Below are 17,444 nucleotides of genomic sequence, written 5' to 3' on the forward strand. Positions count from 1 at the left end.
AATTTCACTCTAAGTAGTTCATCAACTCTTCAAGAACGTGCATTTTAGGGGTGATTACTAACTTCTCCTCCTTGTAAAGGCATAATTTTTAAATGTGGCATATTCAAAAGTTTTAAATTGCAAAACTGAGCACTTTTCTTGCTTTTAGATAGGTTAAAGTTACTGATAATTTATGTGCATGAACACTAACACTGTTATTATACCAACTGATAATTGACATTCTTTCTTCTTATATTTATAGCATGTCATTATAATTAAGGAGACCTCTCTGAAAGAATATTTAGATTGAGTCAACTATGCTTTGGCAAGAAAATGTTTGCTGTATATATTAATCACCGCCGTGCATGACGCCATCAGAGTCAGGCAGCAGGTCTTCTGTTAACCCTCTCATGGGCTTCCCTCATGAGGTTCCTCTGAGTCAAGAGACAAGACCACGTCCACCAGCAGCTGCTGTCGGGGGAATTCAAGGTCACTGCTATGCGCTTAGCTGTGCACTTCGAACTCCATCCTAAGAGCTCCAGAGAAGAGGTAGAGAAGGCAGATCTAAGCTGTGACAACATAACTGCTCCTCCAAATTTATTAATTCCCTCACTCACAGCATCTTCACTGCACGTCTCTTGTGTGCCAAGCACTGTACTCCGGGCTGGGGTCTCATGTGGTGATTCAAACACAGTACCTGCCCGGGGGAAGGTAGCAGTCTGGTGGTAAGAGGAGACCCAACCCAGCAGTGAGGATGCAGTATAATTAGCATAAGGGCTGGCCTTATGAAAAACTTCAATGGGATACAAATGCATACGGGACAAAGTTCAAACTTCTGAGCTCCGCGCTTAAGACTTGCCTACACCTTCTTCTCTAAACTTCTTTCTTTTTCTTTTTTTGAACATTTTAATTGGAGTATAATTGCTTTATAATGGTGTGCTAGTTTCTGCTGTATCACAGAGTGAATCAGCTATACGTATACATATATCTCCATATCTCCTCCCTCTTGTGTCTCCCTCCCACCCTCCCTATCCCACCCCTCTAGGTGGTCACAAAGCACCGAGCTGATCTCCCTGTGCTATGCGGCTGCTTCTGGTAGTGTATATATGTCCATGCCACTCTCTCACTTCGTCCTAGCTTACCCTTCCCGCTCCCCATATCCTCAAGTCCATTCTCTATGTCTGCATCTTTATGCCTGTCCTGCCCCTAGGTTCTTCAGAACCACTGCTTTTTTTTTGGTTTTTATTTTTAGATTCCATATATATGTGTTAGCATATGGTATCTGTTTTTCTCTTTCTGACTTACTTTACTCTGTATGACAGTCTCTAGGTGCATCCACCTCACTACAAATAACTCAGTTTCGTTTCTTTTTATGGCTGAGTAATATTCCATTGTATATTTGTGCCACATCTTCTTTATCCATTCATCTGTGAATGGACACTTAGGTTGCTTTCATGTCCTGACTATTGTAAATAGAGCTGCAATGAACATTGTGGTACATGACTCTTTTGGAATTATGGTTTTCTCAGGGTATATACCCAGTAGTAGGATTGCTGGGTCATATGGTGGTTCTACTTTTAGTTTTTTGAGGAACCTCCATACTGTTCTCCATAGTGGTGGTATCAATTTACATTCCCACCAACACTGCAAGAGGTTTCCCTTTTCTCCACATGCTCTCCAGCATTTACTGTTTGTAGACTTTTTGATGATGGCCATTCTGGCCATCTGGTGTGAGGTGATACCTCATTGTAGTTTTGATTTGCATTTCTCTAATGATTAGTGATGTTGAGCATCCTTTCATGTGTTTACTGGCAATTTGTATATCACCTTTGGAGAAATGTCTATTTAGGTCTTCTGCCCATTTGTGGATTGGGTTTTCTTCTTTTTTTGATATTGAGCTGCATGAGCTGCTTGTATATTTTGGAGATTAATCCTTTGTCAGTTGCTTCATTTGCAAATATTTTCTCCCATTCTGACGGTTGCCTTTTTGTCTCGTTTATGCTGTGCAAAAGCTTTGAAGTTTCATTAGGTCCCATTTGTTTATTTTTGTTTTTATTTCCATTTCTCTAGGAGGTGGGTCAAAAAGGATCTTGCTGTGATTTATGCCATAGAGTGTTCTGCCTATGATTTCCTCTAAGAGTTTTATAATGTCTGGCCTTACATTTACATCTTTAATCCATTTTGAGTTTATCTTTGTGTATAGTGTTAGGGAGTGTTCTAATTTCATTCTTTTACATGTAGCTGTCCAGTTTTCCCAGAAACACTTACTGAAGAGGCTGTCTCTTCTCCATTGTATATTCTTGCCTCCTTTATCAAAGATAAAGTGACCATAGGTGCGTGGGTTTATCTCTGGGCTTTCTATCCTGTTCCATTGATCGATCTTTCTGTTTTTGCACCAGTAGCATACTGTCTTGATTACTGTAGCTTTGTAGTATAGTCTGAAGTCTGGGAGCATGATTCCTCCAGCTCTGTTTTTCTTTCTCAAGATTGCTTTAGCTATTCGGGATCTTTTGTGTTTCCATACAAACTGTGAAATTTTTTTGTTCTACTTCTGTGAAAAATGCTATTGGTTGTTTGATAGGGATTGCACTGAATCTGTAGATTGCTTTGGGGGGTATAGTCATTTTCACAATGTTGACTCTTCCAATCCAAGAATATGTTATATCTATCTCTCCACCTATTTGTATCATCTGTAATTTCTGTCATCAGTGTCTTATACTTTTCTGCATACAGGTCTTTTGTCTCCTTAGGTAGGTTTATTCCTAGGTATTTTATTCTTTTTGTTGCAGTGGTAAATGGGAGTGTTTTCTTAATTTCTCTTTCACATTTTTCATCATTAGTGTATAGGAATTCAGGAGATTTCTGTGCATTAATTTTGTATCTTGCAACTTTACCAAATTCATTGACAAGCTCTAGTAGTTTTCTGGTAGCATCTTTAGGATTCTCTACGTATAGTTTCATGTCATCTGCAAATAGTGACAGTTTTACTTCTTCTTTTCTGATTTGGACTCCTTTTGTTTCTTTTTCTCTTCTGATTACTGTGGCTAAAACTTCCAAAACTATGTTGAATAATAGTGGTGAGACTGGGCAATCTTGTCTTGTTCCTGATCTTAGAGGAAATGCTTTCAGTTTTTCACCATTGAGAACAATACTGGCTGGGGTTTTGTCATATATGGCCTTTATTATGTTGACGTAAGTTCCCTCTATGCCCACTTTCTGGAGGATTTTTATCATAAATGGGTGTTGAATTTTGTCGAAAGCTCTTTCTGCATCTATTGAGATGATCATATGGTTTTTATCCTTCAATTTGTTAATGTGGTGTGTCACATTGATTGATTTGCATATATTGAAGAATCCTTGCATTCCTGGGATAAACCCCACTTGTTCATGTGTATGACCTTTTAAATGTGCTGTTGGATTCTGTTTGCTAGTATTTTGTCGAGGATTTTTGCATTTATATTCATCAGTGATACTGGCCTACAGTTTTGTTTTTTTGTGACATCTTTGTCTGGTTTTGGTATCAGGGTGATGGTGGGCTCATAGAATGAGTTTGGGAGTGCTCTTCCCTCTGCTACATTTTGGAAGATTTTGAGAAGATAGGTGTTAGCTCTTCTCTAAATGTTTGATAGAATTCACCTGTGAAGCATCTGGTCCTGGGCTTTTGTTTGTTGGAAGATTTTTAATCACAGTTTCAATTTAGTGCTTGTGATTGGTCTGTTTATAGTTTCTATTTCTTCCTGGTTCAGTCTCAAAAGGTTGTGCTTTTCTAAGAATTTGTCCATTTCTTTCAGGTTGTCCACTTTATAGGCATATAGTTGCTTGTAGTAATCTCTCATGATCCTTTGTATTTCTGCAGTGTTTCTTGTTACTTCTCCTTCTTCATTTCTAATTCTGTTGATCTGAGTCTTTTCCCTTTTTTTCTTGATGACTCGGGCTAATGGTTTATCAATTTTGTTTATCTTCTCAAAGAACCACCTTTTAGATTTTGCGATCTTTGCAATTTTTTCCTTCATTTCCTTTTCATTTATTTCTGATCTGATCTGATCTTTATGGTTTCTTTCCTCCTGCTAACTTTGGGTTTCTTTTGTTCTTCTTTCTCTAATTGCTTTAGGTGTAGGGTTAGGTTGTTTATTTGAGATGTTTTTTGCTTCTTGAGGTAGGATTGTATTGCTGTAAACTTTCCTCTTAGAACTGCTTTTGCTGCATCCCACAGGTTTTGGGTGGTCGTGTTTCCATTGTCATTTGTTTCTAGGTATTTTTTAATTTGCTCTTTGATTTCTGCAGTGATCTCTTGGTTATTTAGGAGTGTATTGTTTAGCCTCCATGTGTTTGCATTTTTTTACAGTGTTTTTCTTGTAATTGATATCTAGTCTTATGGCGTTGTGGTCAGAAAAGATACTTGATACGATTTCAATTTTCTTAAATTTAGCAAGGCTTGATTTGTGACCCAAGATATGATCTATCCTGGAAAATGTTCCATAAGCGCTTGAGAAGAAAGTGTATTGTGTTGTTTTTGGATGGAATGTCCTATAAATATCAATTAAGTCCATCTTGTTTAATGTGTCACTTAAAGCTTGTGTTTCCTTATTTATTTTCATTTTGGATGATCTGTTCATTGGTGAAAGTGGGGTGTTAAAGTCCCCTACTATTATTGTGTTACTGTCAATTTCCTCTTTTATGGCTGTTAGCATTTGCCTTATGTATTGAGTTGCCAGTATGTTGGGTGCATAAATATTTACAATTGTTATATCTTCTTGGATCGATCCCATGATGATTATGTAGTGTCCTTCTTTTCCTTTCGTAATAGTCTTTATTTTAAAGTCTATTCTGTCTGATATGAGAATTGCTCCTCCAGCTTTCTTTCGATTTCCATTTGCATGGAATATCTTTTTCCATCCTGTCACTTTCAGTCTGTATGTGTCCCTAGGTCTGAAGTGGGTCTCTTGTAGACAACATATATACAGGTCTTGTTTTTGTTTCCATTCAGCCAGTCTGTGTCTTTTAGTTGGAGCATTTAATCCATTTACATTTAAGGTAATTATCGACATGTATGTTCCTATTACCATTTTCTTAATTGTTTGGGGTTTGTTATTGTATGTGTTTTCCTTCTCTTGTGTTTCCCACTTAGAGAAGTTCCTTTAGCATTTGTTGTAGAGCTGGTTTGGTGGTGCTGAATTCTCATAGCTTTTGCTTGTCTGTAAAGGTTTTAATTTCTACGTCGAATCTGAATGAGATCCTTGCTGGGTAGAGTAATCTTGTCCTGCAACTCCCTTCTGGCTTGCAGAGTTTCTGCTGAAAGATCAGCTGTTAACCTTATGGGGATCCCCTTGTATGTTATTTGTTCCTTTTCTCTTGCTGCTTTTAATATTTTTTCTTTGTATTTAATTTTTGATAGTTTGTTTAGTATGCGTGTTGGCATGTTTCTCCTTGGAATCATCCTGTATGGGGCTCTCTGTGCTTCCAGGACTTGATGGACTATATCCTTTCCCATATTAGGGAAGTTTTCCACTATAATCTCTTCAAATATTTTCTCAGTCCCTTTCTTTTTCTCTTCTTCTTCTGGGACCCCTATAATTCAAATGTTGGTGCATTTAATGTTGTCACAGAGGTCTCTGAGACTGTCCTCAATTCTTTTCATTCAAAGACCCTGTCAGCCACGTGGCTCCTAGTGTTGGAGGGTCTCCTGCAGAGGCAGGGGTGGCTGTGGCTCACCACAGGGACAAGGACACTGGCAGAACTTCACATGGGATGACATCATATTTTCTTCTGTCCTGGTCAAGGGACAAAGATTTACTGCCCCACAAACACTGGGTTTTTCTGATGCTGCTTTTGCTTATAAACTCTCAGCTCCTTGGAATGTGATAGAGCTAACTCTGTCCTCTATCCTCTACTATGAATTCAGATTCGCTCTTGCCATTCAAATACTGACTGAACTGTGTGAGCACGAGCACTGCAGTCCGCAGGAAGACACAGGCCCTACCCTCGGGCAACCAAGAATCTGGACTGGGCTGGGGAGGAGCTGGGGAGACATCCAGTAAGTAAATTAATAATTTTTAAACACTACGTGCCATGGAAGAAACAAACAGGATGCTAAGATGAAGGGGATTTGGGGGCGGGGCCCATGCTCAGCCATTCAGAATGGCCGGGGGAGCGTCCCCTGAGGAGATGACAGTTAATTGAACTTGGGAAGGAGTCAGCCAGGCTAGGAGTCTGGGGAAGAACAGCATGAACTAAGACCATGAAGCAGGAGCATTCCGGACACAGACGATGGACAGAAAGAAGGCCCCTATGGCTGCAGCCCAGCCAGCAAGGTGGCGTGGTCCCTGGGGGGCTGGAGACGTGGGGGGTGCAATTCCCTGCAATGCTCTGTACCCCAAGGGAGAAAGTGTGGAGACATACAACAGGGGCCTTTGAACAATTTTCAGTGTGAAGATAAAATGATCTGACTTCCCTTATAAAGAGATCATGTGGGCTGCCAGGTGGAGGGTTGCTTTCTTGAAGGGGGCACCAAAGGTAGTAGGAGGACCGCTAGGAGCCCTGGCAGAGGCCATGGCTGAGGCCGCAGCACACGTGAGAGAAGGCAGTGGCTTGGACCAAGGGTGGGGCCATGAAGAGAGAAATACATAAAAAGAATCGGCAAGTTTTAGAGTCGACATGAGCAGAAGTCAGTGATGGACTGGATGTGGGGATAGATGGAGGAACCAAGACAGGCTCCACGTCTGGGCTTGAGCAAAGGATGTCCTGCTTACTGAAATGGGATGGAATGAATGAGAAGTTAACTGCTGGGGGGTGGGCATGTCAAGGTCGAGATGCCTGTGACAGTCAGGAGGACACACCGTGTAGGACAGGGCTGGGAGCTGAGAGGTCTGGGCTGGAAGTAGAGACCTGGGGGTGAGCAGCGTTGGAACATTACGGTTCAGGACTGGATGAGGTCCCTGGGAAAATGCTGATATTTAATATAGGGCAGAGAAGGAGAGCCAGAAAGCAGGGAGAAGCCAAAAGAGACAGCTGTCATAGAAATCAAAAGAACACAGCGTGTTAAGAAGGAAATGCTTTCAAAGATGCTGCCGGGAGTTTGAGACTGGAACCAAAAACATGTCCATCCGTGTCTCGAGCCGGGGCTCCCATTCTACGTATCCGTAAAGCCTTCCCAAACCCGTCCTAATGATCACTGGATCTGCTCAACACCGGCTGTTGTGACTGTGTCCCTACCATCTATTCGGCAATAAATCACGGAGAGCTGTAAGAGCTCTTTGTAGTCTGAAATCGTGATTTAAACATGCCAAAGGAATTGGAACTTTTCATACAGTTGTCTCTTCTTTCTGAATAGTGAGAGCTTATTCTTCTTTCTGATCCCACTGTGATCGGTAAATATTTGGCACTCGGTATATATTTTCCTAAAGACTCCAGGGAGAGCAGGTATGTGCACGCACTCACACACATGCTCACGGTGCGGCAAGAAGGACGTTTGCTCTGCAAAGCAAAAAGCAAATGCATTATCAGAGGACTTGCTGTTTTACCAGTGCTGATGGGTTTGTACTCGCCTCTAGCCATGGCCTTGCCGGATCAGCTAGACTGGGGTTCTTTCGGTCACAGTCCTTGATAATTTGTTAAAAAGCACAGATCCTCTCCCCAACCCATAACAAAGCCCATATACACCGCTCTTAAAAATCGTGAATCCTCTCCCTCACCTCTAACAAATCCCTAACAAGCAACTATGTTGTGTCCAAGTGGACACAAAATGTCAGAAAGTTCATGGATTCCCCCTCAAACCCATCCAGAGCCCTGGGAGTCTGAATTCCAGGAATAAAAAGGTTCCTCGGGAACACAGTGAACTTGGCCCTAGAACTCCGTTGCCTGAGCAGCTGATGGTCAGTAAGCACCTGTCCTCCTGAGCAGTACTTCTGAAGGGCACCCAGCTCCACGCTCACATCCAAATGCAACATGTACTTTCCGTATTTATGTTTTCACTGGTTCATTCAGCACGTTTATTAAGTGCCTAGTAAGTACCAGGCCAAGGACGAGCATCGGGAGACTCCCAGGAGGGAGGTCTGGGGCTGAGGTCACACCTGGCCATTTTGTTGGCCGAGGGCCAAGGTGATTCTAATGATGCCTCCATGGAGAACACTGACGTTCCAGGGTGGACCCAGGGACTTGATGGGATGCCCACGCTGAAAGCAAACCGACACGCAGACAACATATGTGGGGTTAGATCAGGTGAGGTGGAGTCAGCTGCTGCTCACATTGGATGCCTTCTGATTGGCAGGTCAGTGCCTGAAATACTCCAGCATCCTCTTTCCCCCCTCTAAGTATCTAATTCTGGAGAACCAAAATGGAATAACACATAATCTCTGACCACGAGGGGAATCAACCTTCCAGGGAGTTGTGAGTAGGCTGCAATGCCAGCCAGCCTTAACTACAGTCCTTCAACAGAGGGGCAAGCAATCGAAGGAACCAACAAGTAAATCAGATTTCGGGGGACGCAAGAACCTAGGACGCTCCACGGAAAAGTTCAAAATTTGACTGAGACGCTGAAAGATAAGCAGAAGTGCCATAGGAGAACGAGGGGAGGCAGTCAGGAGGAAAGAAGCGGATAAGCAGAAGCAGGTGTGAAAACCAGAAGGTTCATGGAGAAAAGAAAACTCCACACACATGGCTCATTCAGTTCCAGGAGAGAATCATGGGAGATGCAGTAACAAGTATCAGCTGGGATGGTACCAGGTATGGCCTTGAATACTGATAGCAAACAGGGCCCCTCAATTCTCCCTCTCTCCACCCTGTGAACTGTCTCAGGGGAGAGTGATTCACTGAGCCCTGCTCTCCAGGTGGGGGGTCTTGAGGTATTTTCAGCTCTCCATCCGTCAACACCCCAGCGGGCTGATGAGTCCAGACTGTTCTCCTTTACTATGTGCCCGACAACCCTGCACACACTGCACTGAGGCAGACATTTGGTCCTCATTTCATTCTTTTCTATAATTAGCTGCTGACAGGACTGCTCACTTCTAGTAGAGGAGAGAGAGGATCTTTTATATTTTGTTCTCTTCTAATACCTTATACATACTAAATGTTTTTTTCAAAAGCTTGTTGGTGTGTTACTCTCGTGACCAGGAGTTTGGAGTTGATTCACTAAGCAATCGTGAGCCGTATAAAGTTACTGGGGTACAATGAAAATACCGGGACATACATCCCTGTGCATTTGGGAGTATTACTGACTGAGAAACTTCCCTAAACAGGCTTGACATGCAGTGTGTGAATTTTGATAGATATTCCCAAATTGTCTACATGAGAGGTTGCAAAATTGTATGTCCCCATCAACAGTCTGTGCACACAAATTTCACCACATCACCCCTTAACACTGGATTTGCACCAACTTAAACTTTCTGAAGTGTTTGTTTTATTTCATTTCTTAATCCTTGGTAAGGTTAGGGAAGCTATCTTTTCATCTGCTTATGCCATTCGGATTTTTTTTTCCTATGAATCAGCTCCTTTTATTCTTCACCCATTTTTTCTAATGGAGTGTTGTCTACTTCTTATCAATCTGTATCAAGTGTGTTATAATTACAGCCACCAGCCAGTTGACTGCTATAAATGTTGAAAATAATTTCCCCAAGTCTTCTGTTTGTATTTAGACTTTTCTTTGTGGCATTTTCTATCATTCAGAAGTTTAAATTCTTATATAACCAAATCTGTCAATCTTTTTTAAATGACTTCTGGGTTTTATGTCAAGATATATTACAAAAGCGTCTCCCTTATTTTTCTTATAGTGTTGCTATAGTTTAATTTTTGTGTTTAGTTCATGAACCTATTTGGCATTTATTTTTGTATGATGTGGAGGGGGTCTCATATGGCATATTAGTCTTGTAATAAAATGCTGGGTTTGCTAGCATTTATTAAATTTTATCCATGTATAGTCATAAGTGCACTTGCACTATAAATTTCTACCTTGTAAAATTTTGGAAGCACATGCATCTAGTTGTTCATAGTAGTTACCTCTGAAAAGTGAATTTGGGAAGCAAAGACATTTTATTGTGAATACTTCTGTGCTTAAAGTGTCCTTTCAGAGAACAATACTGCATTTATAATTTGATAAAATAAAAATCTGGATAGCTATTGAGGAAAAGTGTAATTACCAGTCCCAGATTTTAGGAAGATGTCTCAGATAGAATGAAACGGCTGAGCAGGAGGTAAGACACGAGAAGGGCTGGGGCTACAACATAGCTGGGGACAAGAGGAAGGAAGGCTAGTTTGAGAAGGCTGAGGACGGGGACGACAAAGAACTGAGGCCAGAAGGATGCTTTAGTGACGTCATTGCCGTAACTTCCGGCAAAAGATGACATTGTCAGCATTTTCCAATCATTAATGATCTGGTATATCTTTCTTAAGAGGTAAAGAGAGAACTTGAGAATATCATGAACCCACAGCATGTTCACTTACAGCAGTTACAACATTCCTTCTGTTTTTTCTCCTCTCCTTCAAAAAACCATACAAGTGTGCTCCTCAAGAAACACCCATATCATTTATTACTAAGCTTTTTTCCAACTATGATAACGTATCTTGCCTTCCAGTTTTGACCTACAGTCAAATGTGTTTCCAATACTACACTGTTCCTAAGGTCTTGGTTTCCCTTTGGGCAACGGTTTTATTTCCTTAGCATGTCTGTCCCAGGGGACTGTGGTCCTCCAGGGAGGGGACCGGTCTGGTTCACCAGCAGCCCTGCACCAGGAGGAAGCTGGGTCTCCTGCAGACTCAGGTACAGGCTGGGAGAGCCCCAGGGTACAGTGTGTTTTAGCCAAAGAGGAGCTCCCTGCACAGACACCATCTAAGGCCCACCTTGGGGAATCTGGAATACCTTCCTTCCTACTTATAGAAAACATGGAGAAAATAAGAGAAAGATTCAACAGTCAGAAACTTATACTTAATCACTTAAGCCTGATTCACACATTTGGCATTTTCCCTTTGGTGCCTAGAAAAAACAACCGACCTGCTCTTCTTACCTATATCTTGAGTTTTAAAATGTTGATTTACAAGACATTCACACATCCCCTTTGTAGTAGCATTTAGATCAGTGTTCAGCTAGGAGGGACATTCTGGCTGCTGAAATCAGAGAGATTGAAGCGTTCTGCTTTTCCTATTGTTTTCACATTAAAGTTACTTATTACACGAATATTATTCTCCATGGGATCAGAAAGAAAGGATCTCACCTTTATTTTCTGTCCGTCTAGATATCAACATGTGGCTTTCAGGAGAGGTGGACTAATTTTTTGGTACTTAATGTTGATTTCAAAGACTGTATCTTTTCTAGTAAAATATTCTGTTATCCTGAGGTAGGAATCCACAAAACAGAACTAAAAAATGGTCATGGGGCCAAAAATATTAACTAAAAGATTCTGATCACTGACAAAAAAATGAACTTGTTTGATTTGATTATAAAAAACAACTCTACAAAAGAGAGCCATGAATTTTCATGATTCTTTTACAACGAAGCAGCCAAGGAAAGCATCATAGCTTAATGTGAAAATCAACTTTTTTTCTTTTCTCTTACTTTGTTTAGCTTTTGATGAAAATTTTTTTTTTTTTTTTTTTTTGCATTTCAATACCAATTTTCAAAAGGTACAAGGAAACATAGCTGTGAGGCTAGTTGGGTCAGGGAAAGGGTTCACCAATGGTGACTGTGACAGCGAATCTACTCCAGCTTTGTCAGTAGCTCTGAAAGGTATTCAGGTAGAGGTCCCATAGGAAGAATGGCTGCGGATTTTAGAAACCTAACAACATATAATTTTGTTGAATTTGCATTCACATAAATGCTAGCTTGAAAAAAAATGCACCTGCTTGTTTCTATGACAATAGGCAGAGTGAAATCACGCTCATACAGATGTGATGATGACTGCCACCCCGCTATTGCTGTTATTATTTTCCCTGAACAAGTCATTGAATTCTTCTCTGCTATCTATCAGTAGACAAAACTAAGTCACAGAAGTCTAAAGGCTGTTTTGCTAATGCTAAGAAACCAGAAGACATTATTCTGTTGTTATTCCCAAGACAACGTCTATCAACTCCACTAATTGGATCATCAGCGTTCTTCTATAATTCAGGAGTAAAATATTTTAGAGCTGGCGAGAACAGGATGCCACGGTTGCCTCCTAAATAATGTATATGACAGAACACTTACTGTTTTTAACAAAGGTGATTTTCAAACTATATTATGGTGTCGCTTTACATCCAATAACATGTAATCTGGAAGCATCTAAATCATTGTGAATATACATCCTGAAATTATACATAATTCGAAAACTCATTTTTAATTTTTTTGCTTCTATTCGGTAACCATTACAACTATTAAAGGCATTCAACTTCTTAAAAGGCATGTTGTTACTAAGCATTTTTAAATACTAGATAGTCTAGCTATCGTAGAAGTTACAGTAAAAATTAAATTACTAACAAATGTATACACTACCTCATATAAAGTGATGACACCATAGGTTTGAATTGGTTCTCGCCATTGAAGAAATATCTTCTCTTCAAAGGTACTTCCTTGGATGGATTCAGTAAGAACAGCACCTGGAACTAGAAGGGGGGAAAAATCGATACATATTTAAGTAAACCAAAAACAAAATACATTTTTCTAGACTTGACAGGTTTTTAACTCTCTATTGAGGTGTAAGATTTTAATAGATATATTCCATTTTCTTGCAAAAACCTGCAATTTAAAACCATTTCGGCTACACTGTCTTTATAAAGAAAAGAATTTCATCACATCTTCCTCTAAAAAGTTTGAATCAATTAGACAAAGCTCAGTATCATCTTGTAAATAAACTTTTTTATTCTTCAGAAATAAAGAAGGATGTGGAGCAATGCGAATTCCCACACATTGCTTGTGAGACCATAAATTGGTACAGCCACTTTGGAAAATAATTTGCCTGTATTCACTGAAGTTAAAGAGGCACATGTCATATGACCCAATAATCCCACCTCAGGTATATTCCCTAGTAATATTCTTGCACATATGTACTAGGAGACATAGACTAGGATGTAAGCATAGTAGCACTTTAAAATAAAACTAATAAATTGGAGACAAAAAATAGTTTAAGAAATTAGTTTATATTCACTCAATAAAATACAAAAACGACTGAAAATCGAAGACAGCTTTATACATCATCATGGATGATTTCTATAACCATAACACTGAGTGATAAAAGCATGTCAAAAAAGAATATATATGAACTCCTGGACTTATACTTAATATGTCTATGAAAAGTATACACAAAATAGAAGTTCTACAAAGATGTGATGTAGATGAAATATTTTTAAAATATTTTATTTATTAATAATAAAACAGATTTGGGAAAGTTTGATGCCATTTTTTAAAACCTAAAGTATGTAACATCTTTTGATTAGAGAGAAAATCTAATTGACATAAGGGAAGATAGAAATGTACTTGCCAATTTTCTACAAAATAACATACAATATTATTTTTAAAATATCGTCTCATATTCATTTAAATTAAGTTTTTGAGTATGCTTTATATGATACACAATTTAGTGTCTAGTGTGCCTACCCCATTTATAAACCAGTATATCTGTACTACCTATAAATATACATATATTTGGGGATGGTGCGATCAAACTTTTTGGTGATGGTGTGAGTAATCAAAAAGTGGTTTGAGACGACTCAGGCTTCTCAATTTCAAATTTACTAAAAAGCTACAGTATTAGGACATCATGATATTGGCATAAGGATAGACAGATAGATCAGTACAACAGAATTGAGAGTACAGAAATAAAGCCCCACATTTATAGTCAATTGATTTTTATCAAAAGTGCCAAGAAAATTCAGTGGGGTCAAAATAATTTTTCCAAGCGGTGCTAGGACAACTGGATATCCACATGTAAAAGGACGAAGTTGGTTTCCTACTTCACACCAAATACGAAAATTATACCAAAATAGATTAAAGAGCTAAATATAAGAGCTAAAACTACAAAACTCCTAGAAGAAAATATAGGTGTAAATATTCATGACATTGTATTAGGCAATGGTTTCAAAGATATGACACCAAAAACAAAAATAACAAAAGTAAATATAGATAAACTGTACATCAGTAAAGTGAAAAGCTCTTGTGCTTCAAAGGGCATTACCAAGAAAGTGAAAAGACAACACACAAAAAGGGAGAAAGCTTTTGCAAATCATATATCTGTCAAGAGACTTGTATCTAAAATACATAAAGAACTATGAAATCCCAATAAAAAGATAAATAATCAATTAAAAATGGGCAAAGGATCTGTATAAACAGCTCTCCAATAAAAGATATACAAATGGCCAATAAGCGCATGAAAAGATGCTCAACATCATTAGCTAGCAGGAAAATGCACATCAAAACCACAGTGTGATAGCACTTCACACCCTCTAGAATGGCTATAATCCAAAGACAGATAATAGCAAGTATTGGCAAGAATGTGGAGAAAGTGGAACCCTCATACACTGCTGGTAGGAATGTAAAATCACAAAGCTACTTTGAAAACAGTCTGGCAGATCCTCAAATGGTTAAACACAGATAAACTTACCATATGACCCAACAATTCCACTCCTACGTATATATCCGAGAGAGCTGAAAACACATGTCACTCAAAGGCTTGTACACAAATATTAAGAGGAGCATTATTCATAATAATCAAAAAGTAGAAACAACACAAATCAACTCATGACTGTATAAACATATCTCAATAAAGTTTAAAAGATGCGGGCTAAAGAAATGTTTGGTTAGTTTGTGGAGGGTATGAATAGCCCTCTAAGGGTTGGTGAGATCTCCTCAGACTAGAAAGACTGACCAGAATTACAAAAGGACTCATAGGCAGTACACATTTGTTTAGTTGAAGGGCTACTTAAAGGTAGATCTAGGACATCTATATTGATAGTTATTCTAAACAGAACTAAGGAGAGTTTAGCAGAAAAAAACACTGATTCAGATGGGGGGCTTGGGTTCTGATTTAAGACTTTCCAGTGAATAAACTGTGAAATTTGGGCAATTCATGGACCCTCCTTAGGTCTCAGTTGCCTCACTTCAAAAATGAGGAAGTTGGAATAAGTTGATCCCTAATGTCCAAACTCTAAAAAATATATAAATGTGAAAATAATCGTTTGTCTTAGGTTGAAGGAATTGATGTGAAACTACATCGAAGCAAAGAAACAAGGTATTTAAGAAGTGATGACACCGGTGAGTTCTAAGAAAATTTGGATTCTGGGCTCTGAGACTAAAATGCTCATCACAATCAGAAGTTGAACTATGATGGGCCATGCCAGAGAAAGCTCTACTAAGTCTCAGACTTCCCTGGTGGTGCAGTGGTTAAGAATATGCCTGCCAATGCAGGGGATTCGGGTTTGAGCCCTGGTCCAGGAAGATCCCACATGCCGCAGAGCAACTAAGCCCGTGCGCCATAACTACTGAGCCTGCGAGCCACAACTACTGAGCACGCGAGCCACAACTACTGAAGCCCACGCACCTAGAGCCCATGCTCCACAACAAAAGGGGCCACCGCAATGAGAAGCCCGCGCACCAGAACGAAGAGTAGCCCCCGCTCGCTGAAACTAGAGAAAGCCCACGCACAGCAATGAAGACCTAATGCAGCCAAAAATAAATAAATTTAAAAATAAATAAATAAAAATTTTAAAAAAAAAGCTCTACTAAGTCTCTTCCTCTTGACCTTGAAAGTGTTTATTTTGACGTCATCAGGTTCCTCACAGGATCAAGATAATTATGATGCATGTGTGGTTCTATTATTTTGTGATAATATTTCTGAATTGAAAATATTTAGTAATCTACGTACAGATGTAAAGAGGGTGAAAACTTAGAAAAAAACAAATCTTTGGTTTCATTCGATTAGTATAAATGAGAGTAAAATAAAAAAAAAGAGAGACTGTCAAAATTATGTTGAACAGAGGATATTTTAAAAGGATGAATGTAATAAAATGTATTGGAGGGCTTGTAATCATGAAAATGTTAATAACAGGAAAACCTAAATGGGATTCATATAATTGTTGTTAGGTCAGGAACAGATCAAGTGAATTAAAATACCAGAAGAGTTAGTTAAATTAGGGAAACTGGTACCTCACAGGAACTTAGGTCTGGTGCCTTTTTTAGAAGTTCTAGGAATTCATGATTTGGGATATAGAACCATAATATCTAAGTTTATGGAATTGAGCCCTATAGTGTCTAGTGACACTCTTAACAGTAATAAAAAGATAATTTCTTCCCACATATTTTCTGATGAAATAAATAATATTTCAATAAAAATATTATACTACAATAAAACTCACGATGTACAACAAATTGTAGCCTTTGTTAATGGCAGATAAGTAAAGTGACACTTCAATTCTTTTTTCTTCAAGCTCAGTAGGTATTAACAATTTTTCTATTTCTGTCTTATTTGAAGTCTTTTTTATCTTTTGCTCTTGTTAGGATATATAATTTGAAATCAAAGTTCTTCTAATGAACTGGACGCCAGTGTGCTATGTAAACAATAGATTTTTATTTGGAAGTAACGCATGCCCCAACTCCAGGGACTAGCAAGATAATTTAAACACACAAACAAAAGAGTGACTTATTTAACCTTATGTTTTAACAGCACTTAACAGAATTATTAGCTCATGTCAATTCGAAACCCGAAAGTATTGGTGAGTTCATGCTTCAGCAAAACATCTCTCATCTCTAGAAATGACTGCACTTGAGTTTCCTCTCTCACTGATGGAATCATTACTGTTGATTTAAGCCTAAATTAAATGATTATCAGCAAATTTTACTATTTTATTTAAAGACTAATAAGTATTTTGAGTGCTTATTACCTACTGAATACCATGCAAATTGCTATAGAAGAAAATTAGGTGGCTTCTTCTCTCAAGTGGTTTACAGTTAAGAGGAAAAGATTATATATAACATAATGAGAGAACAAGAAAGGGTCACGATAGGGCTTCCCTGGTGGCACAGTGGTTGAGAGTCCGCCTGCCGATGCCCTCTGAATTCTTACAATAACAATAATAACACTCACCTATTAAAAGGCCCCGCTCTGCAGCTACAAATAGCACTCGATGGAAATGGCTTCTAACCCTAATATGCTGGAGAACTGTATTATTCTTGCTTCTCAGATGACGAAATTAAGGCTCAGAGATTTAAAGATCTTGTCAAGTGCAAATGAGGTCAGAAGGATGAGAGAGGAATGAGGGTGAGAGAGTTGGAGACAGCTTCATGAAGGACCTGAACTTGAGGAGAACTTTGGAGGGTCGTGGAGGAGATGGAATGTAGGCAGCCAGGTGGGGAGGATGTGCAGAGGAGGACAGACAGTGAGGGAGCACTCAGGATGCATGGAGTGTGGCAGCAGGACCAACACCCAGGGCACGTCTCTGCAGGATGTGCTGTCGGGGAGGAAAAGCTACCAGGTCTAGAGCCTGAGCCTGGAATACCGAGATATGGGTAAAGA

General features: G+C 39.2%; 1 protein-coding gene across 1 annotated transcript in view; it reads right to left on the minus strand.

The window, feature by feature from the left end:
* Positions 1–17,444, minus strand: part of PTPRM (protein tyrosine phosphatase receptor type M) — a 594,672-nt gene that overhangs the window by 300,579 nt on the left and 276,649 nt on the right. The window contains 1 exon segment of the mRNA XM_007458456.1: positions 12,434–12,543. Within this exon segment, the coding sequence (XP_007458518.1) occupies positions 12,434–12,543 (110 nt within the window).

This window comes from Lipotes vexillifer, unplaced genomic scaffold, assembly GCF_000442215.2.
Source record: "Lipotes vexillifer unplaced genomic scaffold, Lipotes_vexillifer_v1.1 scaffold447, whole genome shotgun sequence".
NCBI lineage: Eukaryota > Metazoa > Chordata > Mammalia > Artiodactyla > Lipotidae > Lipotes > Lipotes vexillifer.